We start from the raw sequence: 25,758 nt of genomic DNA on the forward strand, positions 1-25,758 counted from the left end.
AGTAACACAGTAAGACTTTACACAACTGTATTATGTCCTCCTCCTCACTGCTGCAGTACTCTTCACAGTAGGAAGAGTAACACAGTAAGACTTTACACAACTGTATTATGTCCTCCTCCTCACTGCTACAGTAGGAAGAGTAACACAGTAAGACTTTACACAACTGTATTATGTCCTCCTCCTCACTGCTGCAATACTCTTCACAGTAGGAAGAGTAACACAGTAAGACTTTACACAACTGTATTATGTCCTCCTCCTCACTGCTGCAGTACTCTTCACAGTAGGAAGAGTAACACAGTAAGACTTTACACAACTGTATTATGTCCTCCTCCTCACTGCTGCAGTACTCTTCACAGTAGGAAGAGTAACACAGTAAGACTTTACACAACTGTATTATGTCCTCCTCCTCACTGCTGCAATACTCTTCACAGTAGGAAGAGTAACACAGTAAGACTTTACACAACTGTATTATGTCCTCCTCCTCACTGCTGCAGTACTCTTCACAGTAGGAAGAGTAACACAGTAAGACTTTACACAACTGTATTATGTCCTCCTCCTCACTGCTGCAGTAGTCTTCACAGTAGGAAGAGTAACACAGTAAGACTTTACACAACTGTATTATGTCCTCCTCCTCACTGCTGCAATACTCTTCACAGTACGAAGAGTAACACAGTAAGACTTTACACAACTGTATTATGTCCTCCTCCTCACTGCTGCAATACTCTTCACAGTAGGAAGAGTAACACAGTAAGACTTTACACAACTGTATTACGTCCTCCTCCTCACTGCTGCAGTACTCTTCACAGTAGGAAGAGTAACACAGTAAGACTTTACACAACTGTATTATGTCCTCCTCCTCACTGCTGCAGTACTCTTCACAGTAGGAAGAGTAACACAGTAAGACTTCACACAACTGTATTATGTCCTCCTCCACACAACTGTATTATGTCCTCCTCCTCACTGCTGCAGTAGTCTTCACAGTAGGAAGAGTAACACAGTAAGACTTTACACAACTGTATTATGTCCTCCTCCTCACTGCTACAGTAGTCTTCACAGTAGGAAGAGTAACAAAGCTCAAGAAAAAGACTGGGAGGTTTAAGGCTGGGAACACCCCTCAGCAAACCCATGTAGACTGGCTCCAGCAAAACCTGCTCTGGTGCTAGAAACCAAACCCAATTTATAATGCTTAGCAAAGGTATGCATTGAAGACCAGGTAGCAGTTTCAAGGAAGGAACTGGTGTCCAACCCCTTAAAGAAAGCACCAGAAGAGGCAATGGCCCTAATACAGTGAGCTCCAACAGAAGTAGACCAACATTTGCCTTGAAAAGAATAAAAACAAATGGTCTTAGAAATCCAGGACACAGTTTGCTTAGAAACAGCCAGGCCCAATGTTCAGGGATGAAAGATAATAAAAAAGCTGGTCAGATTTCTGAACAACCTTAGTTTTACTGAAATAATGCCTAAGCTATCTGTGCAAATTGAAGGTATTTAAAGACCCTCTCCCTAGCAGACTCAGCAGAAGGAAAAAAGGGAGGAAAGTTAACTGCCTGATTCAAGGTCACCTCGTTGACCAATATGGACATAAAAGAAGGATCAGCGCAGAGAGACACCATACCCCTGTGACCCCCCCCCCCAAAAAAAAAGGAGGGATGGCTATAAGGTCTTGAAGTTCAGAAAACGTCCAATCTGAGGTGAGAGCAAGTAATAAGACAGTCTTCCAGGTACAAGGTTTACTTATTAATTAATTTACTTATTTGACATTTGATAACCGGATTAGTCCAACTCACCCGAACTGTCCCCTTTTCAGTGTAGGCCCGAGGAGAAAAATTTGAGAATACATACACAGATTATGAAATTACACAGAAAGACAAAATTTATTTATTTTATTTTTATTTTATATTTGTTGACCGGGATAGTCCGACTGGATGCATGTCCATTTTCAGCAGAGGCCCGGGGAGAAAAGCTCCAAGGGTAAGCAGATACAGCATTACATAATACCAGCATTACATATTACAAACAGACTATTTACAGAGATTACATAAGTAAGCAAGTTAACAAGTTCCACAGGTTACAGTTAATCCTGAGTGCAAGTCAGGATTAAATTAAATTACACAGTAAACTGGTTAGCAGATTTTTACACATTCTAGAGAGAGTTAGCCAGGCTTGATACATTGACATATAGCCAGTTAAGTGACAAATGTTGTTTGAGTCTAGCTTTAAATTGACCTAAGGTGGAAAGTAAAATAATATCAGCTGGAAGAGAGTTCCAGGATCTACTTACAGAGTTTGCAAAGAGAGAATCACCGGCTGTGTTATTAATTTTGCTAGTCTGAATTAGTAGTTTGTTAGAGGATCGAAGTGGTCTAGGATTGTTATAGGGGGTGATAATATTTTTAAGTGCACGAGTATTGTCCGGATTATAGAGGATTTTATAGGCCATAATCAGTTGGTTATACTGGATTAGGCTGGGTAGTTCAAGCCACCCAAGCTGATTTAGACATGCACTGGAAAAAAAAAACAGGGGTACAAGAAATGTACATAAACTACACAACTAAAAGTACATGAAATGTAGAAACTTTTTTTTTTTTTTTTTGCCATGTACAGAGGGCAGATGTTCAGGGATGAGCTAGTAAGTTTTCTGTTTGCAAGAATGGAGACAATATGATCAACCTCAGAAGTTGAAATGAGGCAGACGTAAAACTGGAGAGGAAATGGAAATTAAGGAGAATTGCGACAAGGGCACAATGTTGCAGAAAAGCTGAACCTGCAGGCTCAAATGGAACCTGGGTCAATTTTTCCAAAACCAAATTAAAGTCCCAATTAGGAAGAACAGGCTTCCTTGGGGACATAAGATGCATAACACCTTTAAGAAACTATTTGACCTCAAAGCGAGAAGCCAAAGGAGAATTCAGGGACAGACAAACAGAAATAACAGACAAATGGACCTTTACAGAAGAACAGGCCAAGCCACACTGGAGCAACTCACAAATAGGAGAGAACCAGAGGAACACCCACTGAAAAAGGATTCTGGTTATGAGCATGACACCAGACAAAACATTTCTTTCATTTTGACATATAAGAATTCCTAGTTGCAAGTTTTCTTGCCTCCTGTAAAACCTTAAGTATGTTCTCAGAAAAGAGGTGTCTAAAAGGAATTAAATCCCTACCACCCAAAGTGCCAGTTGAAGGAGTGGACAAGTGAGGATGGATGAGTGACCCCTTGTCCTGTGGAAAGAGGTCCAACCAGTGAGGTAACTTGTGATGACTGCCCCTGGTCAAATGCAATAAGAGGACCAATGATGTCTTGGCCAAAAGGGAGCCACTAGCAAGATTTTTGGAGACTCCAGCTGAATCTTCTGCAGGAATCTTAGAAGTAAAGGAAGGGGAAGGAAGACCTAGAGAAACATCCCCTTTTAAGAAAAATAGTGTGTGTCCATCTATCACACCAGATAGCACTGCACTCTGGAACAGAAGAGAGGGAATTGCCTGTTCAGAGGGGAGGCAAAAAGCACTAGTGGAGGAATACTCATAGATGACCTATGTCCAGAAACATGCGTCTGTAAAGCATCCATTTGTGAACCTGTTTCCTCAACCTGCTCAAGGTGTCTGCCACTAAATTTTGTTCCGAGGGAATATACACTGCCTAAAGAGCTAAATGATAACTGAGAGCCACATCCCAGGCCTGAACAGCCAACCTGCAGAGAAGGTATGATTTTGTGTCCCCCTGCTTGCTGACATACCACATCACTGTGGTGTTGTCCATGTAAACCTTCAGAGGGCTTGAAGAGAGCATGGGGTGAAAAGCCTGAAGGGACCAGAATCCAAGCTCTCATCTCTTAGATGTTGATATAGTCTGACCTCTGATGAGGGGGGCAACGATCTTGGACTTTCAGATGACCACAGGAATCCCTCCCACTCCATGTCTGAAGTGTGTGTGAATATTTCTTAAAAGGACAGGCCTGAGTTGAGGAAAACTTGCTAAATGCACCACTCCAATTACCAGTTTGGACAAGGAATAAGAGGGCACACTGAAATCTAGAGGGTGGCAATGCTTAAGCCAAAATGACTTGAGGTATAATTGAAGCTTCCACATGTGCAGTCTGACCAGAGGGAGCATTGAAATAGAAGAGGCCATGAACCCAAATGCTTGAAGAAACTCTTTGGCTGAAACAGCAAGAAGAGGAAGAAGAGACTGAAAGAAAGCGGTCAAGGACAGAACTTTTGGAGGTGGAAGAGAGGCCAACACTGGCACCGTCTGAATCCTGCAACCCAGACACACATGGCCCTGACACGGAGTCAAGGCAAACATTTGAAAGTTGACAGTGAACCCCAGGCTTTAGAGGAGAGATATGGTGAACTTCCGGTCCTCTAATAGGTGAAAGGGAGAAGGCACTTGAAGCAACAGATTTTCTAGATAAGGAAAAACAATGAATGCCTTGGAGCCTGCAAAAGGCAATCACAGGAGCTAGACATTTTGCGAATACCCTTAGGCAGTAGAAAGGACAAAGCAGAGAACTGAAAATGAGTGGAACAAACAAACAGAGAAAGGTTAAAAAAAAACTTCCTGAAGAGGGTGAATAGGAATATGAAGATAAGCACCCCTCAAATCCGGGGACACTAGAAACGCTTGGGGTAGAACAAGAAGAAACACGGTTTGAAGAGTAAGCACCCGAAAGGTAAGAACCTTGAGAAAGGTGTTGAGCAACGAAAAATCCAGAATAGTTCTCCAAGTGCCCTCAATTTGAGGGACTAGGAACATCCTGGAGTAAAAAAAGAAGACTATCTTTGTATTCCTATGGTAATTATTAGTCTTTATATTTTACGATATGCATATTCAAAAAAACGGGCCAAACAAATATATGTCGGGTTAGATTAGAGGTTCCCCCTATCCAGGAGGGTCCGTGATGGTAGACTGGGATGAATTATGGTCACATTATTATTATTATTATTATTATTCTGAAGAAGTTTTTTAAAAGACAAAAGCGCTAAATAAATAGTGGCTATTTTAACAAATTCTGTTTGGAGGAGTGGCATTTTTTGTGTGCCATCGTTGGAAGCAAGCTTTAGTGTGAATTTATGGTTACCCATCCATTCCTACAAATTACATTTGAATTGACTAGCAGAAGTAGTCTGCTTTATGTGTAGTGGAATACTGACATAGGAGTGCTATTCTCTATGATACACATCTGTCCCTCTAGTATATTCTAATTTTACAAGAAGGTTTAGGTTTTTTGAGCAGGTGTGCAAGACCGATGGTGGTAAACAAGTGTAACAGGTTTGACAAAAGGGTCTGCTGAGGCTTGATGCACAAAAGAGAGGTCACTTCTCAATAGCCTGTATGATACAGAGAACACAGGCAAGGTTTTGTGACAGCCTGCATAGATTTTTATTTATTTATTTTTTTTTTTTATGATTTGGGCCTTTGATTTAAAAAAAAAAGTGAAGTGAAGAATGACTGGGGTGTGTTTCAGTTGCAACAATTGTTTAGACAGGTACATAAAGAAATAAACATTATACTCAATGATTGGCCTAATAAGTGCCAGAAACGTGCACAAATGCATCCCTGTCTGAAAGCCATACCTTTAGATATAAACTGTGCAAAGAAAAAGGATTTCCTTACAATAGAGAATACATAGTAATCACAGGCAGTTCATTGTTGACATAGGTTCCCAGACCACTAACTATGGGATCAATTTTCAGAGAGGTATGTGGCAGTTAAAAAGGGAAGGGGGTCATGCTTGCTGAAGGATACAATTATACATTTCTTGGCATTATATTTTAATCTACTGTTTTGACAGTACCTATTTTTGGGACAGGCCCTCTTGTAGAATATGTCTCTCCTCTGGGGAGTTTATGATGCAATAAAGTTCATAGGTTCATACTAGGCTATCTGCCCCAGGGCATTTATAATCCTAGCCAGAGTATGTTTGTCTTTCACCACCCATTTTAAATTAATTTTGCTATGCCCTTTTTCGAGGTTAGTATACTGTGCCTCTGTTTAACAGTGACACAGAAGTGATACATAGGGTAAACCAACGATCTCCCATCCACTCATCAAGATTCCTCTTGAAGAGAGTCAGTGAGGGACTCTGCCTAACCTGGACTGGGATTTTATTCGAGTGAAGGGAGCCTCTGGGTTATGAATCTGTCCCTCCAGCATGTCCTATTTATTTCAGTGCTGAGGTTCAAGTCTCTCAAGCGCGTAGCTCGATGGGATTTGGATTTTCTGAGGTGCAGCATGTCCCTTAATTCCGGGTTGGACATGGCTTTATACGTCAGGCACAGATCGCCTCTGAACAGGCGGTATGCCACTGAGTAGAGCTGGAGTTTCTTTAACCGGGCAGCATATGGCAACTGTTTGAGCCCTTTGATCCTCTTGGTGAGGTACTTTTGGGGTCTTTCCAGTTGCTGCAGGTGTTTGGTAAGGTACACCCCAAAAGGGGTATTATACTCAATTATGGGCCTGATGAGGGATGAGTAAAGAGGCACGATGACCTCCCCTAATCTAGATGTGAATCCCTTCATGATTAGGTGGGCTATATAAAATGTTTTTCTAACCACTTTGGCCACGTGGTTGTCAAATGAGAGATTGCTATCAACTTGGGTCCCCAGGTCCCCAATTACTTCTTCTGTACTTAATGGATTACCACCTATGTGGTAATTTGTGGGCACTTTGTTTTTGCCAAAGGGGATGATTATACACTTTTTGACATTTAGCTTGAGGCCATGGCTCTGGAACCAGTTGTCTGTTTCTATGAGGCCCTTTCGGAGGATGCTTGTGTCGGCTGGAGAGTCGATTATGGCGCCCAGTTTGCAGTCATCTGCGAACTTGGTCAGCCACAGTCCTTCCGTGTTGGCCTGTACCTCCGAGAAATATATACCAAACAAGAGATGTCCCAGGACTGAGCCTTGTGGGCCGCCACTTGTAACTGGTTTTGAGTCTGACATGGCTCCAGCAATTCTAACCATGTGGGTTCTATCCTTGAGCCAGTTTGCAACCCATCTAGTGACATAGGGGTTTAATATTTAAGCTGGTGAGCTTATCTATATTGCCCGAGTGGGGTATTGTATCGAAGGCTTTTGCGTGGTCCAGGTAGGCTGTGTGGACCACCTTCCCCTCGTCAATGGCCTTGGTGACTGTTTCAAAGAAGTCGACCAGGTTTAAGAGGCAGGATCTGCCCTTAACAAAGCCGAACTGGGTAGGATCCAGTGTCTGTAGGTCCCCAATATCTTTATTTATGATGTCCATGATGATCCTTTCCATAGCTTTGCAGACCAAGCTAGTCAGGCTTATGGAGCGATAGTTTCCAGGGTCCGTTGAGGCACCACCTTTGTGGAGAGTGACCACTGTTGCTGTACGCCACTCTTTGGGTACATATCCTGTAGTAAGGCTGAGATTGAACAGTAATTTTATGTTTGGGTTTAGCTCTTCTTGGAGTTCATGTAGGACGCAGCCCGGGACACCGTCTGGTCCCACTGATGCTGTGTTTTTTGCTTTGGAGAGGGTGGCTCTTACCCGAGCATCTGGGATGTCAGGGGGGCAGCACTATGCTGGGATAGATATTTGCCCTTTTGGTGGGGAGGGGGGGGGAGAAGTTTGCGCTGAACCGGTCAGCTAGGATGTTGGCAATGTCTGTGGGTTCAGTGTATTTTTTGTCATTTTGGACTAATTCTGGGCATATCTGGGAATTCCCACCCAGGTTCCTAACATAACTAAAGAAAGCCTTGTGATTATCCTTAGTGTCCTGCGCAATTTTTTTCTCGAAGCTGGCCTTAGACGATTTTATGAGTGCCCGTAGTTTTTTGCTAATACTGATCAGAGATGCCTTCCCTTTTTGGGATTTTGCCCTATCATGTAGTAGCTTTCTCCTTCTATTGTATAGTTTGTTTATGGCTGGGGTCCGCCAGACAGGATGTCTGCCTTTGGAGGATTGGGTCTTGGTTTTATTTGGGATTGCATGATCCATGCATTCCTGAAGGTGTTCATAGAATGCATTTATAAACGATTCTGCGGTCTGGGCCGTATTTTCCACAGGCCCGGGGGCTTTGAAGCATTCCACCTCGGTTTTGAGGAGTGTGAACTTTGCTTTAGAGAAGTTTTTCACTGTGGTTTTCTGGGCAGGGGGTTGTGTCGGGATGTGAATATCCAGTGAGATTAGTTTATGGTCTGATCTTACCAGTGAGGGATACACTTCTGGTCTGGAGCATAGAGTCCCCATGTTGGTGATGATCAGGTCCAGTATGTTTTCCCCTCTTGTGGGAGTGGTAACAAGTTGTTCCATAGCATTTGAGTTTATGAATTCTAGGAACCTTTGGGCTAGGATGTTGGAGCTAGAGTAATGCTCCCAGTCTATGTTTGGGTAGTTGAAGTCGCCCAATATAATGGTGTTTGGAGAGACCTTCACATTTTCCAGTGTTCTCAGGAAGGCCGAGTGGGGTTCCTGGGTTTGGGAGGGTGGTCTGTAGCAGGCTATAAACTGGAAGGCAGTTTTACCCACTGTTAGTTGCACATGGATAGTCTCTGATGCTTCATGCTGTGCCACCAACCTGGAGGTGTGGGTATCTGTGATGAATATTGATACTCCCCCTCCTTTTATGGTTCGGTTCAAGTTTTGGGGGCGAAAAGCATGGTATGAGGTATAACCTGGTAGTGCTGGGGTGCTCTCGGGAGCCCTGAACCAGGTTTCTGTTACTGCATAGATATCGATGTTCTCCATGCTAAGGAGAGGTTTGAGTGTGTGCATCTTGAGGTTTAGACTTCTGGCGTTGAGTAGCACTACTCTTAGTTTCTTATCCCTTGTGATACCTATGGAGGTGGGTTTGTCTTTTGAGCCTTGCCTAAAAAAGGCACTATGGGGGTAGCAAGAGCCTTTGCCAATATCCGAAAGCCCAGGGGTGACAGGTGCAAGCCGTCCCTAGCAAAGCATCGTGGCTTGTCGAGCATATCATCCCAGGCTGACAGGCATTGGATCCCCTTTGAATGACACCAATACTTAAGCCAATTGTTGAAATTGATCATCTTGTCTTCATATTGTGAATGTGTCATCTGCAAACATTAGCTTTGACCTTTGAGAAATAAATGCCAAAGAGGAGTGGCCCAAGTACTGAACCCTGAGGCAGTCTGCTACGGACAGGTCTTTTGAAGGGGGTACAGTTCTACTCGTTAGCAAGTTTGCTATCCAACCAGTTACAAAGGGGGTAGCATTTAGCCAGGAGCATTTATATACAATGCCAAAGTATGGGATGGTGTCAAAGGCCTTTGTGAGATCCTATGCAGTGTGCAATGATTTGCCTTCATGCATTGTCTCAGTGACATTTTTGAAGAAACTGACCAGGCTAAGTAGTTAACTGCCCCTGATGAATCCAAACTGAGATTGGTCCATATTTGTTAGATTACCTACATCTCTCTATTTATTAGTTCCATAACAACCTTTTCGCCTCATCTACAGCAAAGTTCTGTACAATCTGTGGCTAGCTGGCTTTCCGGTCATATTCTCTTTCCTGCTGTCAAGCCCTCCTCTCCAGGCTCTGAAATACAACTATCAACATTTCAATTTCTTTGACTCTGTCTCCCTTCCTCTTACAAAACAGAGATTCATTTTCTATTAATACTTGCAGTCTAATTATCACAATTTCATTCTTCCAAGTTTGACACAGAGCTCTTCAAACATAATACAAAGCCCGGGTTCATACCTACTATATTAATTAAAAAGTAAAGCTGTGAGATAAGATCCATTAGCAGTAAAGTTTGAACATGTGGATCACAGCTACAGTACTACTGATCTTGGATGGGAGTACAACCACAAGTGGACATCCGTCTGTGTGGCCTGATATAGACAGCTTTGGACATCTGCAGGGATGGATGGTCTCCTCACCTTACTAAAGTCAACAGAACACCAGCAGAAAGAACAGGGAGAATAACCCACACCATCTTTACTTTCTTTTTCATGCAAAAAAGAAATGATCACTCAACCTTCCATCAGGAAGTAAGAGAGTATAAAGCAGCCAATCACCCCCACCCCCAGTTATCAAATCAGTGAAAGCAGCAGGCTCAGATAAGTCAACAAGAATTATGACCAAGACGGTCGGGTGACGTTAGGGGAGAAATAGTTCCCGAGGGTACACAGCAGTATGGAGAGAAAAGCATATCCCAGATGACTGGAGAGCAAGCATTCTATTACCAGTGTACAAGAACAAAGGGGACAGTCACAAATGTGGGTAGTACAGAGGTATCAAACTCCCATCACTCTGTAAGAAAGATCTGGACAGGATGCCTGATGAAGGAATACTCAGCAGCAGAACGTAAGATGTCATATGAGCAACTAAGATTCAGATCAGGATGCAGAACAGACTCACTCAAAGTTTGCAGTGAGAAAGATAACCGAGAAGAAGCTAGACATGAGGAAAACACGGCAAGGTCCAATGGGAGTAGATTTGGGCAGACCTGCAGTGGTTCAAAATCCCGGAAAAAGGCTATGTAAAAGGACCCAACGATGTAAGTCTGAAAAGTATTTGGACTTGGAGGGCAGGCAGTGGTGTTGGGGGTGGTTGTGTATCGGGAGCCAGCTCTTCACCCACTGCTAACAATGGTAACAGGTTAGATAAAATGAGACACATCAAGAAAGCTGGTGTATGAACTTAAGTAATTAAGGGAATGGAAAAGAAAAGTGAAGGCAAGTGAACTGAAACAAACACAGACAAGGCAGTTGCCAAGGCAGCAAATGGAGTTGGGCAGAAGAAGATGAAAACCGAGACAGAAGGGAAAAAGTACAGTTTTGTACCTACCATAAATGTAGATGTTAGAGTGCTAATACAGCTGCAGTAATCACAGATGGGTTTTCAGCCGTCAGGCGGTCCCTCGGTCTGCCGAATTCCAAAGTCTTGGTCCGGCGTCGGTTGTCGTCGCTTACTCTTCTGACGTCAGGAAGGCCAGAGTATATAAGACACAGCCGACGCCATGTTCTTCAGTCTTTCTTGCCCCAGATGTCAGGTGCCCCCAAAAGGAAGGCAATACAAAAATAAGGCTTATCCACATATGCAAGCAATGCAAAGTAATGCAAAATCATTGTAAGCAAGCAAATAAAACATAGCAGGATAACCCAGTCAGGAAGTATGAAGAGGTTGTTAGGCCCCATGCCCTTACCAAGTGGGGAAGGAGGGAGGGAAACCTGTACTGCAGCTGTATTAGCACTCGAACATCTACATTTATGGTAGGTACAAAACTGTACTATGTTCATCGTGCATACAGCTGCAGTAATCACAGATGGGTAGAGTCCCAAAGCTATGCATAGGGTGGTAGGTACTATGAGGAACTGGGTTGAGCCAGAATGCCCTGCAAAACAGCAGTGGCAAAGCCTGCTCTTGTTCTGGAATATAGGGGCAGGTGGTAGTGTTTTGTGAAGGTATGTACAGAACTCCAAGTGGCTGCCTCCAAAATATCCTTAGTAGGCACACACCTCTGAGGAAGGCTGTAGAGGTGGCTGTGGCCCTGGTGGAGTGAGATCTGATACCAGTAGGGACAGATTTTCCATGATAGGAGTAACAAAAACGTATGCAGTGGCCAATCCACTTGGAAATGGTCTGTTTGGTAACTGGTTTCCCTTGAGCCCCTACGGCATAGGACACAAAAAGTTGTTCTGATTTCCTGAAGGACTTTGTTCTGTCCAAGTAATAACGTAGCTGCCTATGGATGTCTAAAGAGTGAAGCAGCCTTTCCCCTTTGTTTTGAGGGTTGGGATAAAAAGTAGGTAGGTGTATGGCTTGGTTTAAGGCTACCCTGGATACCACTTTTGGCATAAAAGATGGGTTAGTACGAAGGGAAACCCTATCCTGATGGAAGATGAGGAAGGGCTGCACTGCCATGAGGGCCTGTAGTTCAGAAACCCTACGAGCTGAAGTGATGGCCAGAAGGAAAGCTGTTTTCCAGGACAAATATTACAGATCTGTTGAGGCAGCAGGTTCAAAAGGAGGCAATGTTAATTTTTCTAGTGTGTAATTAAGGTCCCAGGCTGGTATTGGTTGCTTCCTTGGAGGTCTTATATTCTTAGCCCCTCTGAGGAACTGTCGTAAGAGTGGGTGAGAGAATAAGGGAGGATCCGCCTGCTCAGAGGTGACCTTTGCCTAACATACAAGGCCATGTCAAACCCAGATTTGATGAATATGCTTCACCTCAAAAAATCTAGATCCGTCAGAGCCACAAGGGCGGGAGACTTAAACCTTGACACGGCTATTAATAGGACGTGCTGGAGGGATAGATTCATCACCCAAAGACTCCCTATGCTGTGGAACAAAATCCCGGTATATGTGAGGCAGAGCACCTCGCTGGCCTTGTTCAAGAGAAATCTTGACCAATGGATGGGAGATCGCAGATATACCCCAGGGATTACCTCAGTGTCACTGCTCGACAGAGGCACAGCAAAATAATGGGTATAGTTCCCCATACTAAAGGGGTGGCGTAAGCCACAAAACTATGGGCTAGGCTTGTAAATGCCCTCGGGCAGATAGCCTAGTATGAACCTATGAACCTATGAACCTATGAATTCTGCAGAAATGGCTGAGGCATGTATTTTAATGGAAGAAAATGAAAGTCCACTGTTCAGCAGTTCAGCTAGGTACTGTAAAACCTGAGGCAAGTTCAATTTTCTAGGGTCCTGTCCTTTTTTCTCATTCCAACAGCAAAACCGCTTCCATTTTGCGGAGTAAGCTTTTCTAGTAGATGGTCTTCTCGCCTCCAAAATGACATCCTGCACCTCCTTGGAGAGTAGGGTCTGTTGTGGTGCTAAGGAATTTTCCATGCAGCGAGGTTGAGTGTTTTCAGCTGACTGTGAAGGGTTTTGTAGCTGTTCTGAGTCAGCAGGAGGGGTATTAGAGGCAGGGACCAGGGAGGAGTATGCGTTAGGCTCCTCAGGAGTGGATACCAGTGTTGCCTTGGCCAATCTGGAGCAATCAGTATCATCCTCGGTTTGTCTGTTCTTGCTTTCAAAAGCACCTTGGACAGAAGAGGCAGAGGTGGGAATGCATAAACTGTCCATGCTGTCCAACTGAAAGAAAGGGCGTCCACTTTCCAGGCCTTTGGATGGAAGGTCCTTGAACAAAACTTTTTCAATTGATGGTTCCTGTGGGAGGCAAAAAGATCTATGTCTGGTCTCCCCCACGCTACGATTATTTCCGTAAACACCTTTGGATGTAACTTCCATTCGTGTGGATCTGTCATATTCCTGCTCAGAGTGTCTGCCAGTGTGTTTTCCAGTCCTGGCAAGTACTGTGCTTGAAGTTCGATCTGTATTTCCAGAGCCAAGTTCCAAAGAATCATGGCTAGTCTGCACAAGGGGTATGAATGTGTTCCTCCTTGTTTGTTTATGTACCACATAACTGTGGTGTTGTCTGTTCTTATCAGTAATTGTCCTGGAAGCAGGAAGACCTTGAAAGCTGTAATTGCATTTATTACTGCTAGCATTTCTTTTTGATTGATGTGAAGGTGCTTTTCCTTGTGGGACCATCTGCCCTGAATGCACCTGTCCTTCATGTGCGCCCCCCAGGCGTAATCTGAGGCGTCTGTGGTTAAGACCCGTTTTGCTTGAGGCTTGCAGAATGGAAGGCCTGTGTTCACTTGACATGCTTGGGCCCACCATAGAAATTCCTTTTGCAAACATGGAATTATTGGAATAATTGCTTCCAAACTGTGACTGTGTTGAGACCATAGATTTTTTAGGTACCATTGAAGTTTCCTCATATGCAACTTTGCACATGGGATTAGCAGAATGCAAGATGCCATGAATCCCAGAGCCTGCAGGATTTTCCTTGCAGTAAGCCTGGTACTTTTTGCTAGTGTTTTGAAGTACTGAAATAATTGCCCTTGTTTTTCTGGCGTAAGATATGCCATCTGGGTGTTTGTGTCCAAGCTGGCACCCAGGAAGGTTATTTTCTGAGATGGTGTTAGCCTTGATTTCTCCTTGTTGATGGTGTATCCCAGAGAAAGCAGTAACCGTGTCACATATGCCAGATGTTCCAGTAGTATGTGTTTGCTGTCCGCTTGGATCAGGGAGTCGTCCAGATAAGGGTAAATTTGTATCCCTTGAAGTCTGCAAAAGGCAATCACTGATGCCAGGCACTTTGTGAATACTCTGGGCGCAGTAGATAAGCCAAAGGGCAATGCAGAGAATTGATAGTGGATTGAACCTGCAAGAAATCTGAGGTATCTTCTGCAGCTTTGTCTGATTGGGACATGCAGGTACGCCTCCTTGAGGTCCAATGTTACCAGCCAAAACTCCTTGCCCAGCATGGGAAGAAGTTGCTGTAATGTGAGCATCTTGAATTTTGGTACGAGCAGAAATGTGTTTAGAATGGATAAGTCCAGAATGGGTCTCCAGTCGGTTCCTTTTCTTGGTACCAGAAAGAGTCTTGAATAAAAACCTTGACCTTGTTGGTGCGTAGGTACCTTTTGTATAGCTCTCATGTTTAGGAGCTTTGAAATTTGCAGTTGTGCCTCTGCCCTTTGATTTTGTGGCAGGTTTGGCATGCCTCTCATTTTGGAAGAGTGTGAAATTGAAATTTGTAGCCTCTGTTTATAATGTCCAGTATCCATTTGTCTGTTGTGACAATATGCCAATTGCTTGCAAATAATGCTAGTTTCCCTCCCAAAGGTGCTGCCAGCTGAGACTTGCTTGGCATGGAAATGAGGGAGTCATTGTTTCTTCCTGTATTGTTGTGCACTGTCTTCACCACCTGTTGGTGCCGGAGATTGCCATTGTCTGCCTCTATATGATCCTTGTGAGTGACCTCTGCCCCTTGTGCGTCTGTATCTACCTCTTTGGGGCTTGTCAGTGGCTGGAAAGGACCAGTTTTTTGAAGGCCAATTCCTGCTAAAACGTGGTGGCTGAACCTGTAAGAAAGCTTTGACAGTTTGCATAGATTTGGCTTTTTCTTCCATTTTTCGTAGTATATCCTCAGCATTAGTACCAAAAAGTACATCCTTTTGTAAAGGAGCATCAAGAAGTTTAGCTTTCACATGATCAGGCAAATTTTGTTCCCTAAGCCAGGCATGTCTGCGAATGACTGATCCTGTAGCAGCCGCACTACTGGAGGCCTCTAGGGCATCATAACCACATTGTAAGGTGTGTTTACCCACTTGCTCTGCACTATGCAACATATCCTGTAACTCTTTTAAATCTGGTTGTTCAGGTTGAGACATTTTGTTTTTTAATTGGGATAACAGAAACTGTTGATATTTAATCATATGAAACTGACAGTTTAAGGCCCTCATGGCTAGGGTGGCCGAGGTATATACCTTCTTACACCACCTTTCTAAAGATCTAGATTCCCTTTCTGCAGGAAGTGGATTCTTGGCAGTGGAGGCCTTTAATCCCTTAGGGCCTTGTGAAATGGTTTCAGGGTCAGCATTATGGCCTTTGTAGAGAAATTGGGGAGAACTGGGTACTCTGTAATATCTATCAGGCTTTACTGGTGCAGGAGGCAGAGAATCAGGGTTAAGACAAGCCTCCGAATAGACATCATCCAGTACCTCCAAAACAGGGGGTATAGCCAGAGGTCTGTGCTGAGGTAACCAAAGAAATTCCCTAAGTCTTTTCTTGGAATCTGAAAAGTCTTGGCCTTCCCAATGGAAATGTTCCCTCAAGGTGTGCAAGGTTTCCCCAAAAGAAAAATCCTCAGGGGGGGATACAGAAGGAATGGACTGTTCTGCATCCGAGTCCTCAAAAGGGGAGTATGAGTGTACCTCTGCATCAGAATGTTCTGATAAAATGGATCCCTGATCCGAAGAGGGGGATTCTTCCTCCACTCTGGGTCTCTTGTCAGGAGGGGGCTGAGAACCTCTGATAAGAGTAATTAGATCCTCAGCCATTTTAAGCATGTGTTTCTTAGGCATGTGTCCAAGAGATGGCCCTTGAGCAGCAGGCCTACTTTGATGCCTGGCTGCTTTGGATTTAGTAAAGGCCTTAAAAGAAAAAGAAGATGGAGGCCTAAATACACCATGGGTGGAGGTGGACCTGTCCACATTAGTAGGCTCGACATAAGCCGGAGCTTCGGTTGTAGTCTGGGAAAGGGCCGAGGACCCAGCGGTCCCGGGTACAGAAGACACTGCCAAAGGAGTGTCGTCGGTAGTCAGGGACTGCAAAGGCGTCTCGCTGAGAACCGGACCACGTGGAGCCTGTTTCGGCGTGGTGTCAGCGTAGACCGCGGGCCTCGCGTGTCGGTCCTTTTCCTTGCGTTTTTTTGGATAAAAAGGTAGTCGGAGAGTCCGACGACATTTTATAGTCAAAAGCCTTACCAAAATAGTGTTGGGCGAACTCCGCCCGACGCTTGATAGTGCGTTTGTTGAAAGTAGCGCAAAAGCGACAGCCCGAGACGTTGTGGTCTGGGCCCAAACAAGGTATGCAAAGGGAATGGAAATCCTTATGCGGTATTTGCTTCCCACAAGAAATACAATTATTAACTTTTTCTGACATCGGTCTGAAGCAAGAAAAGTTTCCCCAACGGGGTACTTAGCTTTAATGAAGACTTCGGTTCCAAATATTTTCGTAATTCAGGAGCTGGCCGACCGGCACTTGCGAACTGCTTCTGCTTCGGGCACCGCGCGGCAAAAAAGACTGAAGAACATGGTGTCGGCTGTGTCTTATATACTCTGGCCTTCCTGACGTCAGAAGAGTAAGCGACGACAACCAACGCCGGACCAAGACTTTGGAATTCGGCCGACCGAGGGACCGCCTGACGGCTGAAAACCCATCTGTGATTACTGCAGCTGTATGCACGATGAACATCAGTGGAAGAGATTAACAACTTCAGGTATTTGGGGGTTAGGGAGAAAAGAAGACTGAATGCAGATCAAAGCTAGAATCAGACGGGGCTGCAACTGTCAGAGAAAAGTATGCGACAGAAGAATGGCAAAGATGGTGAAAAATAAGGTGCACAAAACAGTAGTACAACAAGTACTACTGTATGGTAAAGAAAGCTCATTGAGGAAGCTGGAAGGTATGGAGACGATGTGCCTGTGATGGGTGATAGGATGCACACTGTCGGACAAATGAAGACATCACAAAAGAAGTCAAAGTTGCTCCAACTGCAAATAACTCCAAACAGAACAGACTATGGTGGCTATGGTACATCTGCAGGAAAGCATAATTAGATCTGGTGGAAATGCTTTGGGAGTGACAGGAAGTAGGCAGGAGGAAACGAGGGTGCCCTGCGAAAACAAACATCAATGGCTAGCTAATATTAGAGAAGACCAGTGACAGTCAAGCATGATTTTTGAAGAAGGCAGGAGAGAGGCATTTAATTCAAAAAGCATTGTAAACTTATGGCCGTCTCATCAAAAAAACTGAACTATTCACGTGAAATGGGTCCACTGTAAATTCATAACTGTAATTTTTAGAACACATTCACAGTTGTATACATTCCACCCACCAAATACAGAAGGCACCACAGACTTAATTGCTCAGAGTACAAACCACAACTCTAAATAAATAGGTGACTTTACTCTTCACTCCTTCAGTTGCTGTTTACTAAAACAGAAGCTGCACAATATGGTGCTGTCATTGATGATGCTGAAGTAAAGATCAAACATTCAAACAGCTCTAGACTGGATCCCCAACACACCACACAGACACAGCCCATCCACCATGTAGCCACTAATTCTAAGTGATTACTCTTCACATTTTACAACTTTCTCGCTCACAAAGAAAAAAGTTCCAGGTCACAACCTACGTTCCACAACTTACTCAAGGAAAAGGAACCCACAGTAATTTCTCCCCTTGTCTTTATTAAGTTGTCTGCTACAAATCAGAAGATTTAACTGATGCCTTGGTTGTCATTCTAGTTATAATCTTTCACCTCCTACAGCAATTCTTCAATATGCCCCCTTTTTAAAAAAGGGACAAAACATACTTCTAATGCAGTCTATGGCAAAGGTACTTGAAACTCCAATTACAGCCACTTAGAATGAACTCTACAAAGTACAGTTTTGTACCTACCATAAATGTAGATGTTCGAGGATCCACATTGCTGCAGTCCTAACTATTGGGTAGTCCGCTGTCCAGTCGGCCCGAATACCAAAGTATATGGCTGACGTCGGTCAGGGCGCATTAGACTGACGTCAGTACGTCAGGGTACTAATGCGCATGACCGACGTCATATCCTCAGTCTTTTCTTGCCCCAGATGTCAGAAGACCCTGAAAAGCTAAGGCCAAAACCAAAAATTCCAAACATACCTGCACCAAAAATATGTACAATATATACAAAATTACCAGAATATAACCTCACCTACACAACCACCCTTAAACACAGAGGGGGAGGGAGGGTAAATTGGACTGCAGCAATGTGGATCCTCGAACATCTACATTTATGGTAGGTACAAAACTGTACTATGTTCTTCATTCCACATTGCTGCAGTCCTAACTATTGGGTAGAATCCCAAAGCAGAGGTAAGGGAGGCTGGCAAATCATAAGGAAGCAGGAACTGACAACATGCCTTGCAAAATAGCTGTGGCAAAACCAGCCCTAGACTTAGAGTAGAGAGGAAGGTGATAATGCTTAGAGAAAGTATGCACTGAACTCCAAGTAGCTGCCTCCAAAATATCCTTAGTGGCCACCCCTTAGAAATGCTGTAGAAGTGGCAGTAGCCCTAGTGGAATGAGGCCTAATTCCAGCTGGAATCTCCTTGCCATGATGGGAATAACAAAATGCAATGCAAAACCCAATCCACCTAGAAATAGTTTGTTTTGACACAGGCTTGCCCTCTTGAACCCAAAGCAAAAGAAACAAACAACTGCTGAGACTGCCTAAAATCCTTAGTCCTGCTCAAATAATAACGCAATTGCCTGTGTACATCTAAAGTGTGCAAAATCTTTTCCCCTTTATTTTGGGGATCTGCATAAAAAGTAGGCAAATGAATAGTTTGGTTTAAAGCCACACTAGAAACCACCTTAGGCATAAAGGAAGGATTAGTACGTAAAGATACCCTATCCTTATGAAAAATCAAAAAAGGCTCTACCGCCATAAGGGCCTGCAACTCAGAAACCCTTCTTGCAGAAGTAATGGCCAACAAAAAAGCAGTCTTCCATGACAAATATTTCAATTCAGCAGAAGCCGCAGGCTCAAAAGGTTGTAGAGTAAGTTTCTCCAACACAAAATTGAGATCCCAAGCAGGAGTAGGAGCTCTACGTGGGGGTCTTATATTCTTTGCCCCTCTAAGAAATTGCTTGAACAAAGGATGCGAAAACAATGGTGGGTCACAATCATAGTGAGCTGAAATTGCTGCAGCATGAATCTTAATGGAAGAGAAAGACAAACCTTTGTCCAATAACTCATTAAGATATTGAAGAGCCACACTCAAATTAGGCTCAGAAATCTCCAAATTGTTTGCTGCACTCCAAAATAAAAATCTCTTCCATTTTTCTGCGTACACTTTCCTTGTACTAGGTCTTCTGGCTTCCATAATCACATTTAAAACTTGTTGAGGAAGTTGAGACCTGCTGTCTTTCAAAACAGAATATGCCAGGCTGTTAGATGAAGAGATTGAAGCTTGACATTGAGCAGGTGACCGTCCCTCTGAGACAACAGGTGTGGAATCAAGGGTAAAGGCCATGGAGGCTTCCTTACCAGACTCCTCAGTAATGGGTACCAGTGCTGCCGAGGCCAATCTGGAGCTATTAAAATCATCCTTGGCTTGTCTTGTCTGACCTTTATAAGCACCTTTGGGAGAAGAGGCAGAGGTGGAAAAGCATACACATGAAGATTTTTCCAACTGAAAGAAAGAGCATCCACTTTCCAAGCTGTGTGATGAAACCTCTTTGTGCAAAACTTTGGCAGCTGGTGGTTTAGTGGAGAAGCGAACAGATCTATGTCTGGAGTTCCCCATGACACTGTCAATTTTGAAATACATGAAGATCCAGTTTCCACTCGTGGGGATCCATGATTTGTCTGCTTAACACATCTGCTAAGGAGTTCTGTGCTCGGCAGAAACCTTGCCTGAAGAGTTAGTTGCAAGCTGAGCGCAGTCTCCCATAAAATCATTGCTTGCCTGCACAATGGGTAAGAATGTGTTCCCCTTGTTTGTTGATGTACCACATGACAGTTGTGTTGTCTGTTAGAATCAACACCTGCCCTGGAAGAAGTAACTCCTTGAAAGCCATTAATGCAAACTGGACTGCTAACATCTCTTTCATGTTGATATGTAGATGCTGTAGTCTGGCAGGCCACTTGTCTTGTATCCACTTTCCATTTAGATGAGCTCCCCAAGCAATGTCTGAGGCATCTGTCGTTAGAATCTGACTCGCCTCTGGCGGTTCACAGAGAGTCCCTTGTTTAGGTGACATTCCTGAGCCCACCACAAAAATTCCTTTTGAATGCAAGGTATTATTTGAATGACAGTGTCCAAATCCTGGCAGTGCTGTGTCCATACATTTTGAGATACCATTGCAGCTTCCTCATATGCAGTTTGGCATTGGGAAGCACCAGAATACAAGATGCCATGAACCCTAAGGCTTGAAGGACTGTCCTTGCAGTCAGCCCGGACTGAAGAGATAGTTGATGGAAGTAACTGGAAAGATTCTTTTGTTTGTCCGGGGTTAAAAGGCCATCTGGGCTGCTGTATTCAGTCTCACACCCAGAAAGCACATGTCTTGAGAGGGTACTAGACTGGACTTTATTTCGTTCACAGAATACCCTAGGCATCTTAGCACTGCTATGACATAATCCAAATTCTGTAGAAGGTCTTCCTTTTCTTGAGCTAGAATCAGGCAGTCGTCCAAGTAAGGATAGATTTGAATTCCTTTTAGCCTGAAGTAAGCTATCACTGGAGCCAGAACCTTTGTGAATACTCTGGGCAGTGGATAAGCCAAAGGGCAATGCAGAGAACTGATAATGAGAATTTCCAGCTCGAAAGCAGATACTTCCTGCAACTTAGTCTTATAGGCACATGAAGGTAAGCTTCCTTGAGATCTAAAGTTACCATCCAGTGATCCTTGCCCAGCAGAGGTAAAAGCTGTTGTAACGTCAACATTTTGAACTTGGGAATGTCCAGATAAGTGTTGAGGATAGATAAATCCAAAATTGGCCTCCACGTGTTCCCCTTCTTGGTACTAGGAACAGGCGAGAATAAAATCCTAGGCCCCTTTCTGGCACAGGAACTGGCTGAATGGCCCCTATGTGGAGCAACAGAGAAATTTGCTTGTGAGCCTCTTGTCTTTGTAGAGGAGGAATGTCTGGCATGCCTTTGAAAGGAGGCATGGGATGGAAATAAAACCTGTAACCGTGGTGAATGATATCCAGAACCCATCTGTCTTGGGTAATTAAATCCCAATTTTCTTTGAAAAGAGACAGCCTTCCTCCCAAAGGTGCTGCCAGGCGAGAATGTACTGGCAGCTGAAAAGGCAGGTCATTGGGTCTGCTTACGAAAGGACTGACCCTGCCCTCACCAGAAGTCTGAGCAGGGGAACTCCCTGTCCTAGGCCTAAAAGAACCTTGAGCTCTGCCCCTACCACGTCTAGACCTACCCCTAGACTGGGAATCATAAGCAGGATAAGTCCATCCCTTAGTAGGCCAATTTCTACTAAACTTCGGAGGCTGCACCTGCAAAAAATCCTTAACAGTTTGCATAGACTTAGCCTTGTCCTCCATTTTCTTTAAGACTGCTTCCACAGGCGAACCAAACAACACATCAGACTGCAAAGGAGCATCCAAAATCCTTGTTTTAACATGCTCAGCTAAATTCTGATCTCTCAACCAGGCATGCCTACGAAGAACAGAACCAGAATAAGGAGGATACTCCTGCAAGTCTTCAGCCGAAGACTCAGAAGCCTCCGAACATTGCTCAAAACTCTCAAACTCAGGTTCCACCCTAGGCCTCTTATCAGGAGGGGGCATAGAACCTCTAATCATAGTAATCAAATCCTCTGCCATTTTAAGCATATGTTTCTTAGGCAAAGACCCTGAAGCACTAGGAGAAACCCCCACTGAAGTTAAACTTGGCCTGCCTCTCAAAGAAGCCTTGGAAACAGAAGGGGAGGCTCTAACCACCTTAGGAAGAGAGGGAAGAACAGCCACCTGAGAAGCCCCCTCAGCCTGGCCTACTTCCTCGAGGATACATCCTGTAACAGTAAAGTCTCTCCTGAGACTCCAAAGAAACACCTGGCAAAACCTCCGGCTCCACTGAGCCTTCTAAAGATCCGGCGTCTGGGACTGTCGGTTCTTCCACTCTAGGCTTTGCTGCTTTGTCCTTGCGCTTTTGGCGGCGGGCCGGAGCCTCCGGCGGCATTTTATAATTACAACGCTTCCCAAAACTAACCTGGCACAGTCTAACCTTCTCTTAATAGTGCGTTTGTTAAATCTAGCACAAGAGCGGCATCCAACAACGTCGTGCTCAGGCCCTAAAAAGGTATACACAAAGTATGGTAATCCCTATGAGGTATCTGTTTCCCACAAGAAATACAGTTATTCACTTTTTCTGACATCCGGTTAAATACTGAGGCAAGAAAAACCAAAATATTCCCTAGCGGGTACTTAGCCAACTTTGATTCGGTCTGAAACTCTGACTTCAGAAACTTTCAGAACGCCAACCTGCACTCGCAAAATTGCTTCTGCATCGGACCATGCGGCAAAAAAGACTAAGGATATGACGTCGGTCATGCGCATTAGTACCCTGACGTACTGACGTCAGTCTAATGCGCCCTGACCGACGTCAGCCATATACTTTGGTATTCGGGCCGACTGGACAGCGGACTACCCAATAGTTAGGACTGCAGCAATGTGGAATGAAGAACATCAAAGCAACAGCTACCTTTCTTAAGCAGAAAAAGTCAAGCTTACAAATCACAGGCATTTCTGGAAAGAACTTTACCACCTTAAAGAAGACTGACAGACGTCATCCTCACCATCCTGCTGCTGAAAGGAACAGACAGTAACGCCATCCTCACCATCCTGCTGCCGAAAGGAACAGACTGTAGTAACCATCACTACTGCAGAAGTCTTCAGACGCTTTTTCCTGGCCCTCTCCTTTCTATAACAAACTGCCTCTCCATATAGTCACAGACTACTTATTCTTTTTAACTTCCTAATTTTAAGCCTAATGCATCTGCAATAGTGTCAAGCACTGTGCTGCTGCCTGTCACTCGTTCACAGACAATGAAGTTCATATATTAGTAGTAGGCTAGCTGCCCTTTAGGGCTATTTTAAACATAGACAATTACCCTATGTGAGAATCAAACCCTGAACCTTGTGCTATTAAGGTAAACACCTTAACCATTATGCCAACCTTCCAACTCTCTTAGTGAGTGTCAAGCACTCTGCTGCTGCCGGTCGCTCGTTCAAACTCTCTTGGTGTCTTTTCTCTTCCAGTCACTATTCCTTGCCATTCTCTTACCTTTAACTGTAAAGCCGCCTCCCACCAAGCCCTCTAAACTTGAAGCAATTACCTTTCCTCATTTCCAAGCTGCAAATGTCACCGTGGGAACACCTGAACATGTGTGCGACAGAAGTCTCAGGATACTTCATAAGAATGTTCAAACTGCAACTGTTAAAGTTTCCAGTAGAGAGCTCCACCTGGAAAACGGGAACTATAGTTCAGTGATGTTATGCAAGCTACCCCTCTAATGGTAAGTTTGTGCAATGCAGACACAGGTGGCACTGAGTCAGAGCTCGTCAGTTTTCTAGCTAATGAACACCTGGAAAACCAATGTACAACTGTGTGAAAAAGAGAAATAAAGACTAAATATCTTATGCTATAATGAGTGTCTTATACAGTAGGATTAAAGCCAAGTGTGATCAGTGGTGGGATGCTTAAACGGTAAACAGGCAAAATAAACATTCAAGTCACTGAAAACCTGGGACAAATAAAAAACAAGACTTAACTTGTAATAAAAATAAGGTAAGATGACAAACATCCCTTACTGTAAAATCTGAAGTTTCTATACTGCCCAATGTGGGCCCTTTCTCCACCATAAAGCTGAGAAGACCAGTCAGAATTGTAGACACTGACCAAGCTGGATTCCATGTATCTGGATGGAAATCAGTGATTGAAAGACACAACCTTGAAACACAAGAAACAGATACTGTTTAAGAATTTTAACAAAATGACAGGAAAATGTAAAATGCTTACATCAAACATATTATTTATGCATGCTTTCAGATTTTTTACAATTAGTTTATTTATTTATTGACATTTGTTAACCGGGTTTGTCCAACTGGGCTTGTGGCCCATTTTCAGTGGAGACCCGAGGAGAAAAGCTCCAGTAATACATTTTAAAAAGTACAGTTTTGTACCTACCATAAATGTAGATGTTTGAGTGTTCACCCTACTGCAGTCATCACACTTGGGTTATCCTGCCGTCAGGCGGTCCCACAGTCGGCCCGAATTCTGCGCCAGGGGTATACAAGAGGCATCTGACGCCATTTTCTTCAGTTTTTCTTGCCCCAGATGTCAGGTGCCCCCAATAGGTAGGCAATATATATATATATATATATATATATATATATATATATATATATATATATATATATATACATACACATACCCTTAGGCACAACAAATACACCACAGAGGTAGTATAGGATAGAGTGGTAGAGATAAGTTCAACTAGTTCAAGTCAACTAGTTCAGAGGGGATGGAGGGAGGGTAACCTGGACTGCAGCAGGGTGAACACTCGAACATCTACATTTATGGTAGGTACAAAACTGTACTATGTTCATCGTGTTACCCTGCTGCAGTCATCACACTTGGGTTGAATCCCAAAGCCAAGGATGGGAGGTGGAATCAGACAGGGTTAGAAGAAGGTAGTAAGCCCTGCAAAACTGCAGTGGCAAAACCAGCTCTAGTCTTAGAGTATAGAGGTAAGTGATAGTGTTTGGTGAAGGTGTGCACTGAACTCCAAGTAGCAGCTTCCAGAATATCCTTGGTTGGCACTCCCCTGAGAAAGGCTGCTGATGTAGCTGTAGCCCTGGTGGAGTGGGACCTAATGTTAGCAGGTACTGGTTTCCCTTGATGTGTGTAACAGAAACATATGCAATGCCCTATCCATTTTGAAATGGTCTGTTTTGAGATAGCTTTTCCTTGTGATCCGGTAGCACAGGCTACAAAAAGCTGGTCAGTTTTGCTGAAAGCCTTAGTTTTATCCAAGTAGTAACGTAATTGCCTGTGAATGTCCAAAGAGTGCAGGAGTCTTTCTCCTTTGTTCTGGGGATTTGGGAAGAAAGTGGGCAAGTGAATGGTTTGGTTTAGGGCCACATTGGATACCACCTTTGGCATAAAGGAAGGATTTGTTCGTAGAGAGACTCTGTCTTGATGAAAAATGATGAAAGGTTCAACTGCCATTAGTGCCTGTAGCTCTGAGACTCTTATAGCTGAGGTTATTGCTAGTAGTAGGGCAGTTTTCCATGAAAGAAATTTTAAATCAGCAGAAAAAGCTGGTTCAAAGGGCGGTAGTGTAAGCTTTTCCAGAACAAAGTTGAGATCCCAAGTAGGTGTTGGAGCTCTCCTTGGCGGTCTTAAGTTCTTAGCCCCTCTGAGGAACTGTCTCAGGAGTGGATGTGAGAATAAAGGAGGATCCGTGCTGTAATGAGCTGAAATTGCTGAGCCGTGGATCTTAATAGATGAAAAGGAAAGTCATTTGTGTAACATCTCAGTTACATATTCTAGAATCTGAGGGATGTTTGGATCAAGGAGGTTTAGGCCTTTAGCCTGCTTCCAGGCGCAAAATCTTTTCCATTTGTCTGAATAGGTTTTCCTGGTGCTGGGTCTCCTGGCCTCCAGAA

General features: G+C 43.9%; 1 protein-coding gene across 1 annotated transcript in view; it reads right to left on the reverse strand.

The window, feature by feature from the left end:
* Window positions 1-25,758, reverse strand: part of UBE2J2 (ubiquitin conjugating enzyme E2 J2) — a 404,416-nt gene that overhangs the window by 211,761 nt on the left and 166,897 nt on the right. Inside the window, exon 5 of the mRNA XM_044063196.1 lies at window positions 23,899-24,037. Coding sequence (XP_043919131.1) covers window positions 23,899-24,037 — 139 coding nt within the window. The remainder of the gene's footprint in view (window positions 1-23,898; window positions 24,038-25,758) is intronic.

This window comes from Protopterus annectens, chromosome 2.part1 (genome assembly GCF_019279795.1).
Source record: "Protopterus annectens isolate FY-2018-M chromosome 2.part1, PAN1.0, whole genome shotgun sequence".
Taxonomy (NCBI): Eukaryota; Metazoa; Chordata; order Ceratodontiformes; family Protopteridae; genus Protopterus; species Protopterus annectens.